Source organism: Aristolochia californica, unplaced genomic scaffold, assembly GCF_029961685.1.
Source record: "Aristolochia californica isolate CCGP_79_NKW_82.1479 unplaced genomic scaffold, dmAriCali1.0.hap1 SCAF_5, whole genome shotgun sequence".
Classification (NCBI taxonomy): domain Eukaryota; kingdom Viridiplantae; phylum Streptophyta; class Magnoliopsida; order Piperales; family Aristolochiaceae; genus Aristolochia; species Aristolochia californica.
In genome coordinates this window covers 43,737,678-43,752,319 of record NW_027182214.1, presented here as the reverse complement: position 1 = coordinate 43,752,319, position 14,642 = coordinate 43,737,678, and the positions used below count along the sequence as shown (strand labels likewise).

The following is a 14,642-nucleotide window of genomic DNA, read 5'->3' as shown; positions in this document are numbered from 1 at the left end:
TTCGTACTCCGAAGACGAAGGCAAGGGGAGGGAGAGTCCGTAACGCTTTAGCTGAGAGAGAGATGAGTGCACCGACGAGACCAGTTCCGAGGAGGGAAAGTCCATGGGGCCTCCCCGAAGGAGACACAAGGCAACCCAAGGCACACAGATGCAATGACAGGGTAGAAGATGTTATTCAGGTCAGTGACTTCTAACCATCCTTTCTCTTCTCAGCCATTTCTCTTCTCAGCCAATGAGAGTAAGTTTTTCTCTGCAGTTTGAGAGCGAAGGGCTCTCTTTGCTCTCTCGCTTTTAATTGAAATCCTGGGGCTTCTATTTCTGACCGTTGAGTTCTTTCTAAATCGTTATTTCGTGAGTTTTATTTTTTGTTTGGGTGAAAGTTCGTGTACCTGGTGATCTCTTTCTTTGGAATTTGCTTCAATTTTTGTGGGTTTTCTCTTTTCCCTTATTTATTTAAGCGATTTCCTACATATTTTCAAACAACTGAGACTCGTTAGTGCAATATTGGTTACCTGGACGCGAGAGAAAGCTAAATTATGGTCAGACACACTGTACAAACCTAGTGGAGAATAAAGACACATCATGCTGAATTTTCTCAATAGCTGCTTCTTATATGGCTAAGATCCTTTTCTTCCTAGTGGTGCATGCTTTTGTTTGTTTAAATTGTTTGTCTGTGTATTTATTTATTTGTTTTCCTTTTTTTCTTTCTTTGGAAAACACTTGTATTTATTCATGCTTAATGTATTTTCGTTTTTCTTCCTAGCAGTTTGGCAGTAAGATGTAGGTTTTTTTCTGCCATTTCGTTACACGTGTTAATGTCCAAGATTTTCATTTTGTAGGCTTTGGCTTGGTTAAAAGTTAATTGACGTTTATCATAAAAAAAATTGACTTATATCCTTCTCAATTCTTTGTTATGCATACTATTTGGAAAATATCTTGATGAAAACTGTAGACCTTTTGCATGAATGGATTGGACAATGGATAGGTCTGGTCTATTCTGAATCTATGCTCTCTTTACACGTTTTGGGTGTAGCACCCTAATTTAGTTGAGTGATCTACAGATATGAGGTTTAAACCAAATCTATGATTTTTTTTCCCTTAGGGTCAGTTTGTGCTGCCTTATGAAACAAAGTCATGGAAAAATCATTGTCCCTTTAACTAATTTTTCCATTGGAAAAATTTCCTATTGGGAAAATTGCCATTGACTGGTTTTATTGTGTTTGTGCCACTATAGCAAAACCATGGGTATATTACGTGTAGTGTTTGTGTCTACAATAGGAAGAAAAGAAAAAAATAATAAAAAGTACAGAATAAGGTGGAGGTAAGAGGATTGATCAAGGACCATTTTGATGATTGTTAGTTTATTTTTTCTATGGTTTCCTATCGGAGCTATAGGATCTCATTTTCTTATATATTTAAATTTTTTTATGGGTAAGGGGAATCAAACAGAAAAATTTCCCATCCCTAAAAATCATCACAAAAACCAGAAAATTTTGGTCAAACGGAAAATTTTCTATTAGTCATTTTTTCCTTTAGTTTCCTATTGGTGCAAATGCACCCTAAGCTTAGTTTAGTGCAAGAAGATGCATCTTTGGGAATATTAGTTCCCAGACCTTGATCTATCAAGTTGCATGACTTATGACCATCAATATGAAGTTTGCCACTTTATTTGGTGAGGCAAGAGATCAGTTAAGCTGAACTAAATATCAAGTGAGACTTCAAGGTAATTTACCATTAGACTAACAGTGAAAAAAAAATCGTGTTGGTACAGCTACATGAGAAAATATGCTTTAAATTCAGTTAAAGATGCGAAAGTCTCAGAGCAAATGACACATATGCGGATTGAGCTTTTGGTTCATCCGTGTCTCTTAATGTGTGATCTTGGATTCAAGCCAAATTGGACCCAAGATTTTCTTGGATGCTTGATAAAACATCTCATTAAATATAAGAAAGACGTGTATGTGTATCAAATACTGATGTTTTCTTTTTTTATTCCAGCAGATAAAGGAATTGTCCACTTGGTTCTTTCTATTTGTGAGAGAAACTTGTGTTTTCTTTAATCTGGCCTTGTGCATTTTCTTTCTATTTGTCTTTCTTAGTTATAAAATACAAGATCAATCAACCTAAAAGCACTGTGGAATGATACTGTAATTTGTTGTCAGGATTTCAAGTGAACCTTTGAAACACTTGTAAAATCACGAAGCAATTGGGTTCTTAACCTTTAGAGATAAATATAATGTTTTATTATGCTTCTTGTTGGTCATAATTTACAAGATTGAATGACTTTGGTGACTTTACCCATCTCTTTGCAAGCATGAATCTAGTATTTGGAACTTCATCTCATAAAGTATAACAATGGAAGGTTCTTCTTTTTTTGTTGTTTTCAAACGGCAATGGGTTTTATTCAAAAACCTTAAACTTATACTACATAAGGATACAACACAAGGCTGGTGGAAACCGCCTCCTGACCTCAAAGAAAGAGACAAGCTCAAGCATCAGACATATAAGGGGGAACTCGGCACCAGAAGTTTGGTCAGACTCTTGGGTGGGAGAAAAGCCCCTATGTCTGGCCACTTGACTTTTGATATTTGAGTGCTGAAAACTGGTATAGTGGTAATCCAAATTCTAAGGATGAAGTTATGCTTGTCAGGTAGTTCTGAAACCATCACTGGGGTCAAGTCAGAGAATGATAGAAATAAATACATTTGGTCAATATTCTCAAAGGAGTGACACTGTAGGTGAGAATATCTTTTTTTTAGGAAGTGCTCTTGCTCTTCCAGCAGTGATGCTTCAATTTGATTATGTTCCAAATACTGTAGTGCCGTTTTTTTTGTAGAAAGACGTCATCCCTGTTCTTGTCATCAGTTGAAATCATTGCAGATGATATATTTTTCATTTGTGTGTGCTTCTTGTATTGAACTGTAAGGACTTCCTATTCTAATGTGCGAATGAAGCATAATAAGCTTCATTTGTCTCTTCAACCTTGTAGGCAATCTTTGAAGGAAATCCATTAACAACAGTTCCAGGCCCGTGGAAGCTCATGTGGCGATGCTTTAAGTCTGAACCAGGGTATGTTGTACTTTTTACCCTCAACTCCTATATGGTTTTCTAAAAATGTCCCTAGACAACTCTTTCTCTTCATCTTTGCTCTATCTTTCACTAACTTATTAACTAAGTTGTGTTTCTTCAAGTCTTTCCTCACAGTTCTGTCTTTATTTTTTCCCTTACCTTACTGTTGCACCTTATTGGTGCAATAGTATACCTTTTGACATACCCATAGCATCTCAAATGATTTAAAAGTTTTTTCATCTATTTGTGCTTCACTTTCAAGTGTTTCCTCTTTTGTCCGTATATGCATTTATTTGCCCTAGATTTACCCCTCAACATTCTTAATCTTCTATTTCTATCTTATGTATCTGGTGCTTCTTCATTGTCTATATTCTTCAATATACAAGCATGAGCTGTCTAACATTATAGTAAATAATCTGTGAATACATAAATAATCTGACTCATCCTTCTATAGTAATTATTCTCGTAAATATTCTCTCTGTTTAAAAAAGAAAAGAGAATATGAGAGGCAGGGGCGAGGATATTGGAGGGCATAGTGAGCTTTTCATTTACCGAATGCGGTTATTCGGGTGGTTTGTGGTGCTATGGTTTTTTCCTTTGTTTGCTATAGTGCATAAATTTAGCCGTTTCTTCAGGAATTTTCAGCTACTTGTTGCACTTGTATCACTTGCTGTAACATAGGAGACATTTAAACCTTGTGTGATTTTGTGAAAACTGTTGCTTTCTTTATATTTCTTGGTATAATATGAAGAAATCCATGTTCATTTTTAACATAAAAAAAAAACCAGTTCATTTATGTCTGGCAGTATTGTTTTCATTATGAAATATTGTTCTCATGTTTTTATCCTTTTTATTCTCCTGCAGAGAGGAGCCCACAGAACCCTTTACATATTTGAAGATTGACCCCCCCAAGAGAGAGGAGCGCATCTATGAGGAGCCCATTCCCTGAGTGAAAACTTATATGTTTTTAAGATAAAAGCATAGAAGAACTATCTGAGATGAACTCAGAGGATTACCTCTTTGGCACAAGCTTCAGAGCAGCTGTGGGTGATACTGTTTCTTTGTTCCTTTTTTATGATTTACTGGTCGTTTTAGGTGTGAGGGATTAAATACACAAAGGTATACCATGTTTGCTTGAAGTACCGACTTGAATGAGTCTCTGTTACACAAAGGCCAACGTGAACGATACGAAGAGTGGGTTAATGGCTTTCCTTTCCAAGAAGAAGAACGAACGAACTCTGCTCTTGTGGGCGCCTCTTCACGACCGTGGGGGTCGGATATGTGCGGACGACAGCGATTGTAGTCGCAAATACTCCTGGGTTTTGTTCGCTTCAAATTTTGGAGTTAGGGAGCCTCGTTTTGATGCAATGAGATTTATCCGTTTGGCTAATAAAAATTCAAAACAAAAACTACCCAGATTCCGTCTTCTCGGAGCAACTTCGCTATGTACAGATCATCCCCTGAGCCCGCGAAAAAGATCTTTTTAAAAAAAAAAAAAAACTAGCAATTACAAGCAAAAATCCTCAGTAGTCGATTATTGGCTCGCCAATCGTGAGGTTCCTCTGAACAGTCCATGGCAAGTTGAAGAGCTTGGCAGTGATGAATTTGAAGATCTTGTTCACATTAATGTTATGGGTTGCACTGGAGAAGAAGAGGGTTGCGTTCATGGCTCGCGCATACACCCTTGCCTGTATGTGACAACGAAAGCAGGAGAAAACAGAATAAAGTGAGACTCCTTTCAGCATACGTTTTCCACTCTCGTCTCCACTTTCCATTCAGCAAGCACATAGTCGTAGCAAACCAGATAAGAAATTTGACCATTACCAGAAATGAATTCAGTCGTGGAAAACAGAGGTCCGTTTACTTTCTCTGGGTTACTGGATTTAGTTTTTCATGGGGACGAAGAAAAGTTCGTCTTCACCTCTTTATCTTGAAAATGACTCCAAAGCGGCTGCTTTCGGAAAGGCTTTTTAGGTGCGTTTTCACTGTGTTTGCACTCATTTTCACGTTTTTTATGATCATTAATCTAGCTTTTGAACAGTGAAATAGTGTTTTAATGATAAGTTTTAGATGTTTGCAGCATTGATAAATATCAGAGAAAACTATCTTAATTGTTTTTCTTTTCCCCTTCATCTTCTATGCTTTAAAAACCCAGATTGGAATTCAAATTACCTGCCTCACAATCGCCCACTGTAGGTGAACAGGAATTTGAACGAAATCATCAAATTTAGTCCCGATCAAAATCGGAATTGCAGTCTGAAAAAAGATTAAAAGACGAATAAATCAGAATGGGTTTCGATGATATGTTCAAACCTGTAAAAAAGTTCAGAAGATGATCAAGTCACCTGATTCCACTTTCTTGCTTGCCGATACCATTCGACAGCACTGTACAGAAACAGAGTCACGAAGCTTAATATAAAATTATTTCTGTAACTACATTATCATTATGCGTTCTGAATCACAAATTGAGCTGTAAAGAGCATCAAGAATGGAACATATTATTGCTTCATCAATGAAACGAACCTGTTCAAGGTGCATCTACTTGTAAGATCGAACATAATCAAAATTGCAGCAGCATCTTTACAGGCAATTGGAACGTGAAATCTTTGATCACCTGGACACGAAAAGATTCCAATAAATTGCACCACCGACAGAAGAATCAAATTCGGATAGAAATCTATCAAAAATCAAACCCCGAAATGAAAAGCTCACCTCCCACATCCCAGATGTTAAAAGCAATTTTGGTTCCTCTAACAGAAAACACTTTATCCATCAAAGTTAGTCCCGTCATTTGCAAGTAATTTTGTTCTTCGTCGTTCCCTACATATTTAGTCTTCCATAAAACAACCCAGAAACCGTCAGATTGATCACGGGAAAAGAAATTCACTTAAAACACGCAGAGAAAGAGAGGAATTGCCGAATAGCCGAATTAATCTTACCATGAAACTGGTTTTTCCAATCTGACAATCACCCAGAAGGCTAATCTTCAGGACCACCATATCTGAATCGCCGTCAAGGTCGACATCCAGGAGAATTGACTCAGGCACCCTCGGTGCTTCCCCACTTTTATCTGGAACGGATTTCTGCTCCGCCAAGGACGAGTCCAACGGGGGAAGCCGGCGATACCGAGGGTCCTTCCCGGAGGAGCAGACTAGAATCCTCTCCCAGAGGAACCTAAATATTCGGCGAAAGAAAGCCACCCGACCGACGAGCCTCCACACGTTCACGTCAATGATCCTCCGGCAGATGTGAGTCATCTTTTGGTGTCCTCAAGACCCTTTCCAGCCATGAAAGCGCAGAGACTCCTCTCCGCGTCCTCGAACTTTCCTTCCTTTTTCTTCTTTCTCCTCTTGCTCCAACCAACTTGCTTCCCTCTCTTTCCTCTCAACTGTTAATCTCTATCGTTTCTCCTTTCTGCCTGTTTTTTGGCTCTGTGACGTCTCTTTTGAATCCAACGACCGTAGCTACGGTGGTGACCGTCTTATCGGGAATACGGTTGACCGGTTTTTGAGATTCTCAAAAGTGTCCATGTTGCCGGCTTCTCGGTTTCCACGTTCATCAGGGTAGTTCTGCCATTTCCTTATCGAGGATAAGCTCGTCATTCATTAATATGAACAAATTACACGCAGATTAATAGATTAATCCAGCTTATTTATAACGAAATCTCGATTAGCTCCACTCCACCAGTCCGCTGAGATGTCGCGAGAGGAACTTTTCATTTTTCATTCGAATTGATACAATTCTTCTTCTCAAAATTTTGCTCCTCATTTCAATGATCACCCAAATGGGTCAGGGATTCACAGCCCACAAATCGATGATGGCGACTACCTCGTCTCTGTTCAGATTATTTTTACAGTGAATTCTGACTGATTCTTGGTCTTGGATTTATTGGACTAACGGAAAGAGACGAGCAGCAGCAAAGGGAGTTAGAAAGACAATCTCCCGAGATCGACCCGGATGAGAAACCGAAACGAAGGAAGCTTTTTCTCAGATCGCGGGGACAGAGAGGAACCGGAAGAGTGTGGGGATAAAGGAAAAGCAGCGTCACAGCGTCAGATTGACACCTCTCACCGTCCCTAGTAATTTATTGAATTTGTACATGGATTCTCCTGCGAAGAATATGCCTGTAACGAGAGAAGCGAAGAGATTTGGCACCGACGCTCACTATCCTGAACGAGTGGCAGTGGCTTTTGACGAATTTAATAGTTGAGTCAGGTCGGATTCCAAAAGCTGAACCACATTTGATGAAAACGTAGAAAGAAGAAGAAAAAGGGAGCCCGATTGTCTGTGCAGGATACAGGACACTTGTTTTTGTGTAATTCACGCTGCTTGATTCTTTAATCCGTGGGTATACGTTTCTAATAATGAAGGGCGTAAGGAACAAGAAAGAGAGCACCAGCTCCGAAATGAAAAATACAGTTTCTTCAGCAACTGGGCATGGAAAGGTTGGTGAAGGTGCTTTAATAAATGGTTCGATGATCAGTTTCTCTCTTTAACTAACTGCGTTAGAAAATAAACTCGCTTCTGGGTGAAGACGCGTGGGTCTCAGAGAGTGATGACTGATAAAGACCCGACCCTTAAGTTTGTCTGGAACGATCGTCTCTAGCCATTTGTCACTGGATGAAACAGGTGAATGATGCGATGATAGAGTCGTTTCTGGAACGGTAATGGAAGTATGAACCAGCCATGGATAAACAGCTACGCAGAGAGTTCGTTCATCTTCTATGTTAGGAAACAGACCTGCAAAATGTGAGTCTGGTTTCAGTGATGTTGAAGGAATCGTGGCATAGGGAGTGGGGAGCAAGTTAAGGCTACTCAAATGAAGATATTATAAGAAATGGAAAGAGAGAGACTTGATGCGACAGCCATTTCATCATCTTCCGGATGAAAATTGAGATTTCCACGAGATTTATAGAGCTGGATTCAGCGTATACGTTAAGGCACGGCCACATCAGATTTCTTTGCTGATATTATCGTCTTCCAAATCAAGACCAAAAGAGATTCAAGATTTGGACCAGTGGAGGTGAATTTTATTTCACCATGAATGGGTGTTCAGTGTTAATTAACTCTTTGCGTGAAGCTGAAAAGAAAAAATCAATACTGAACATGACTGAGATTAAATGATAACCCTGGGGACAGTATATAAAAATATAGTGTGTTTAAAGTTACTATTTGATTAATTAATTAATTAATTTATTATAATTAATCGTATGCATAGGTAATTGGTTGATGTAATTACTGTATTAATGTATAATAAACTGTAATTATTAAATAATATAATATTTAATTTAATTAATTAGTATATTAATATATTTTCATTATGTATTAAATTACTTATTCGCATAGTGATCATGTTTGTTTTACCTAATTTTAGGCTTAAGTATTATGTTTTAATTAAGTATATTATTACAAGTTACTCCTTCTCTTGTTTTTTATATTTTTTTTCATTTTAGGGCATTAACACTGGAAACTGTTTTTCAGTGCACATGAACTAGTCCACACTAATTTGAAGTTGAATTTTAAGTAGATGAATGAAATAAATTTGAAGCGGGAGATGAAGATAAAATTCAAATTTTAAGTTTGTTGACTAATATTAGAATGTATTTTATTATTTTATTATTTCATTATTATGTAATATTTATAATTTTACTTTTTTACCTCTTTTTCCCCCTTTACTGTATAAAGTCACTATTGTAACTTGTAAACAAATTTAATCAGAAATCACAATCTTTATTTTCCTTCGTCTTCTCGGTTGTGCCACCCCGACGAGCAGAGCTCAACGGCTCTTCCCTATTTGAAGTTCTAATATGGTATCAGAGCGGATGATCCTCATCCTCTGAGTATTTTCGGACGATGAACCTTCCTTCGTCTATTTCGGCGACGGTCATCGGCGACCTATTTTCGGCGATTGGTTTCGGCCATCGTCTCTTTCGCCTATTTCAGCGGAACACTTTTGGTAGCGGCTGATTTCCGCTTCCTATTTCAGCTGATCTTCCGACAACGAGGTTAGATTTCATCTTCCTCTTGAATATTTCCTTTTTCGATAGAGTTAGGGCTTCTGTTTTCTCGGCGAGATGGCACCGTTGCCGTGAAGGTTGGATTTTTGGATTTGGTTGCTGGATTTATTCTCTTGATTCTATTGGTTGGTCAACAGCTGGTGGTCTCTCTGTAATTTGTTGTGGTTCTCTGGCACCGTTACCGTGAGGGTTGGATTTGTTTTGGATTTAGTTGCTGGATTTATTCTCTGCACATTTGTTGTTGGCCGAGAGTTGTGGATTTTTCTTGGTGGGCCAAGAGTTTGCTGTTTGGATCTGGTGGAGAATTTTTTTGTTGAATTCTGAGGTTACGTACCAGACCTTAATTTTTTTGGAGAATCTTCTTAGGGGCTCCATGGAGACTTATTCATCGACGGGTGTTTCTGATTCTGGTCTTCATACCAGTTCAACTCATTCCAATTTTGGAACCATCGAATCCCTACTATCTTCACCATTTGGACAGCCCCGGGCAAGTTCTTGTCTTGCAGCTGCTTACTAATGAAAATTACACCAGTTGGAGTCGTGCAATGTCCCTCACCTTATCCGTGATGAACAAAGTGAGATTTATCGATGGTTCCATACCTGAAACTCAGAGTGTTGATCCTACTTTGCTCAACCCCTGGACTCGGAATAACAATATTGTCATCTCTTGGATCTTAAATTCGGTTTCCAAGGAAATCTCTGCGAGTGTTATGTTTGCTGCTTCTACCTGCGAAATTTGGCTTGCCCTTCGGGATCATTATCAACACAGCACAACGGCCTACGCATTTTTCAACTTAAACGAGAATTGATGAACTTGCTTCAAGACCAGGATTCCGTTAGCACTTATTTCACGAAGCTGACGACCATTTGGGAATAACTGAACAATTACCGCCCTCATTGCTCTTGTGGGAAATGCTGTGGTGGGGTTAATAATCTTATTGATTACCACAACATGGAGTATATCATGTCATTCTTGATGGGCCTTGATGACTCTTTCTCCCATGTTCGTGGTCAACTACTCCTCATGGATCTGATGCCTCCTCTTAATCGTGTTTTTTCTTTAGTTGTCCAAGAGGAACAACAACGGAGGACTCCTAATACCTCGGGTTCGCATACTCCCACTAACACAATGGCATTCACGGTTAAATCTGGGAAGACAGACGTTCATAAACCTGGCTCACAAACCTCCCAGAAATTTCATTCAAATTACAGTGCTCCCCAGAATCCGAATTCCAATGCTTCCCATAATCAAAATTACGATGCTCCCCGGAATCCGAACAAGGACAAGTATTATTGTACTCATTGCAAGACTGTTGGCCATACTACTGCTCGTTGCTTCAAGCTCCATGGCTATCCGACTGGACCCGCCTCCAAAACCACGCAAAATTCCCATGTTGCTTCTCATCAAGTTTCCATTGTTGAAGATAGCCAAGGTTCTACTTCTGTTGGGCGTCGTTTTCAGAATCTTGACTCCACTCAGTTTCAGCAACTCATGTCAATGCTCTCTACACACCTGAGTAGCTCCGGAATCTTCTACATCCAATTGTTTGGCAGGTATTTTTTTTTGTGTCCTTAAATCCTCTAATTTCTTCTCCTCAATCATGGATTGTCGACTCAGGAACTACTCGACATATTTGTTCTCACGCTCATGTTTTTGTTTCCTTGCATGCTATTCCTCACACTACAGTTACTTTGCCTAATAATACTCAACTTTTAGTCCACTTTGCTGGTGATGTTAAATTGCATTCTCATCTTGTGCTTAAAAACATACTATTTGTTCCTCAATTCAAATTCAACTTGATCTCTGTTAGTGCTTTAGTTACTGACTCTGGCCTTACAGTAAGTTTCTTTCCTGATTGTTTTGTTATCCAGGATCTATCCACCCAGAGGACGATTGGCAAGGGTGACAAAGTCCAAGATCTCTATGTCCTCAGTGCTCAAAGTTTAAATTCTGTTTCTCATGTTTTTGTTAACAATGTTTCTACCCATGTTTGGTATAATAGGATATGACACATTTCTTTCAAGAGACTTGATTTTTTAAAGGATCAATTGAACTATGATGTAACTAGATTACATAAATCAGATCCTTGTTATATTTGTCCTCTTGCTAAACAACGTAGACTATCTTTTGAATCTCACATTAACTTGTCAAAATTTCCTTTTGATCTTATGCACTGTGATATTTGGGGACCTTATCAGACTATTTCTTATACTGGCTATCGTTTCTTCTTAACTCTTGTTGATGATTGTACTATATTTACTTGGATCTATCTATTAAAGACTAAATTTGATGCTATTTATGTGATACAACATTTTTTTAATATGGTTTTTACTCAGTTTAATGCTAAAATCAAGGTTTTCTGATCTGATAGTGCCCCTGAGTTATCTTTTTTTGAGTTTTTTCAAGATCAAGAAGTTTTGCACCGGTTTTCCTGTGTTGAAATACCTCAGCAAAACTCAGTTGTTGAAAGAAAATATCAACACCTCTTGAATGTGACTCGGTCGTTGTTCTTCCAATCCCATATTTCAGTCTTCTTTTGGATAGAATGTATTCTTACCGCGGTTTTCTTGATTAATTCTACGATGTGGAGACAAAACATGTCTTTATTTCTAGAGATGTAGTGTTCCATGAGAAAGTTTTCCCTTTTCATACTATCACCAGTTCAGATACAGTTATTGATCCCTTTCCTGATTTGGTTCTGCCCTACTCCTACATACAAACTTATTCTCTTCCAGAACTTGATTATTCACCTATTCATGATTCACCGGCTAGTTATGACGTTCTTGTTGATGATCTTCCAACTAATGATATTCCAGTGTTTGTTCCTTCCACATCTGCTGGTACTCATCTTCGAAAATCTACTAGGGAGACCCATCCACCTCATTACTTGCAGGATTATCACTGCAATTTACTTGCTGGTTCTTCTCCATCTACTTTACCTTCTACGTCTTATCCAATCTCTAACTACATTTCTTACCATGCCCTTTCTGATTCACACAAACAGTTTGCGCTCAGTGTATCTTCTCAAATTGAACCTCAATACTATCACCAAGCTGTGAAGTGACCTGAATGAAGGTTAGTTATGCGTGACAAGTTGAAAGCTCTGGAAGCCAGCAACACCTGGACCGTCACTTCTCTGCCTCCTAATAAACATACCATTGGTTGCAAATGGGTATATAAAATCAAGCTTAAATCTGATGGTTCTCTTGAGCGATATAAGGCTCGTTTGGTAGCCAAAGGCTACACACAACAAGAAGGTTTAAATTTTGTTGACATTTTTTCTCCAGTGGCCAAATTGGTCATTGTGAAGGTTCTTCTTGCACTTGCCGCCTCTCATAATTGGCATCTAACTCAGCTTGATGTCAACAACGCTTTCTTAAACGGTGATATTTTTGAAGAAATCTATATTGATCTCCATCTTGGCTATCTTCGATAGGGGTAGTCCTCTTCATCTCACAACCAATTAGTTTGCAAGCTTCACAAGTCCCTTTATGGTCTCAAACAAGCTTCGCGGCAATGGTATTCCAAATTTTCTCATGTTTTAATCAATTTTGGCTTTCTCCAATAGAAATCTGATTACTCCCTCTTCACCAAAGGTCATGACTCCTCCTTTGTTGCACTTTTGGTTTATGTGGATGATATCATCCTTATTGGTCCTTCATCTAGTGCTATTACTAAGCTCAAACAATTTCTGCATACTCAGTTTAAGCTCAAGGACCTTGGTTGTCTTAAGCACTTCCTTGGTTTTGAAATTGCTCAGTCCAAGCACGGTATTGTGCTTTCTCAACGCCATTACACCTTACAATTACTTGAAGACACAGGTTACTTGGCTTGTAAACTCAATAGTGTTCCCATAGATCCTAAGCTTCATTTAACTGCCACTGAAGGTGACCTGCTTCCTGATATAACACACTATCAGCGGCTTATTGGGAAACTTCTTTGCCTCACTTTATCTCGGCCCAATATTACTTTTGCCGTTCACAAGCTCACTCAATTTGTGGCTCAACCCTGCCTCCCTCATCTCAAGGCAGTGCATCACCTGTTTTGTTATCTCAAGAACAGTCCTGGCCAAGGTTTGTTGTTTTCTTCTACTTCTTCCTTGCAGGTGTGCGCTTACTTTGATGCTGATTGGGGATCATGCCTTGATTCTCGTCGATTTACTACAGGTTTTTGCATCTTTATTGGTGATTCTTTGGTCTCTTCGAAGGCCAAAAAGCAGACCACCGTCTCTCGCTCCTCTGTCAAGGCTGAATATCGAGCTCTTTCTTCTACCGCTAGTGAAATTATTTGGCTGCAACAACTTCTTCAAGATTTTCAAGTCAAGGTTGCATCTCCTGCATTGCTCTATTGCGACAATCAAGCTGCGATACATATTGCTTCAAACCCCACATTTCATGAGCGTACAAAACATATTGAGATAGATTGTCATTTTGTTTGTGAACGGGTTACTTCGGGCGTCCTCAAGTTACTTCCCATTCGTTCTCAGTACCAGTTAGCTGACATGTTCACTAAACCTCTTCCTTCTACCCAACTTTTTTCTTTGTTGTCCAGGATGGCTGTCAAGGATATTTACAAGCTACCTTGAGGGGGAGTATTATAATGTATTTTATTATTTCATTATTATGTAATATTTATAATTTTACTGTTTTACCCCTTTTCCCCCCATTTACTGTATAAAGTCACTATTGTAACTTGTAAACAGTTTAATCAAAATTCACAATCTTTATTTTCCTTCGTCTTCTTAGCTGTGCCACCCCGACGAGAAGAGCTCAACGACTCTTCCCTATCTGAAGTTCTAATACTAACCCCCCTACATGACATCATCAATTATATCAACGTACATAGCTTCTTCCCTCTTCTTTCCTTTTCCATCTTTAAGTATCTTGTTCATATACTTTTGTACATGGGGAGGAACTTCAAAAGATTCACAAACCAACGGCTTTGTAGGTGAACTTGTGCCACTCTATTTTGGTTCCAAATCGTCTGCTTAGATACTTAAATTAAGATTTTTTATGTGGGTAATTAATAAATATGACCCTCTTAGATATCGTATTTTTTACTTGAAAGTGATATTATCATAATGTCACTCAAACGAATATATAGATTTTTATAAAGGGGTTCTCCTCTTACTTTGCTAAATATGAGTTCTTATCCCATGTATTCATTGTCTTCGTGCTAAATATTTCAATCTTATCCCCATAAAAGGTTATAATTATTGATTTCTAAGGCCAACACATAAACACAAGAGATTCAAGGGAAGGAGACAAAAGATTTTTTTCTTATCCCTCTCTTCACTATTGTTTGTCAAGAGGGAGGGGAGGAAGGAGGATGGTTCTTTCCCTTTCTTGGTCCCTCTCTTGATGTGAGAAATTTTTTAATAAAAAATAAATTTGATTATAATAATATTACTTTAAAATATCAACTAAAATCAAATTATGAAACTATATTTAAAAATAAAATATTTATTTTCTATATTTAAAAATTACCCAATATATATAACAACAAGGACAAAATTCTACCCACAATTTTTTTTGTTAATTATTATTTTTATTTGT

The 14,642-nt window shown here is 38.2% G+C and overlaps 2 protein-coding genes across 2 annotated transcripts; one reads left to right on the top strand and one right to left on the bottom strand.

Moving 5' to 3' along the window:
- On the top strand, positions 1-4,215 carry LOC137965741 (uncharacterized). The gene is made up of 3 exons (XM_068812074.1): positions 1-179; positions 2,990-3,069; positions 3,934-4,215. The coding sequence occupies exons 1-3, from the start codon at positions 63-65 to the stop codon at positions 4,016-4,018; spliced, it is 282 nt and encodes a 93-aa protein (XP_068668175.1). The 5' UTR covers positions 1-62; the 3' UTR covers positions 4,019-4,215.
- A 123-nt stretch (positions 4,216-4,338) lies between these two features.
- LOC137965740 (septum-promoting GTP-binding protein 1) lies at positions 4,339-6,499 on the bottom strand. Its single transcript, XM_068812073.1, has 6 exons — positions 6,009-6,499; positions 5,782-5,902; positions 5,593-5,683; positions 5,415-5,454; positions 5,242-5,325; positions 4,339-4,757 (listed from the first exon to the last, which is right to left on the bottom strand). The coding sequence occupies exons 1-6, from the start codon at positions 6,324-6,326 to the stop codon at positions 4,593-4,595; spliced, it is 819 nt and encodes a 272-aa protein (XP_068668174.1). The 5' UTR covers positions 6,327-6,499; the 3' UTR covers positions 4,339-4,592.
- Between the last annotated feature and the right edge of the window lie 8,143 nt (positions 6,500-14,642).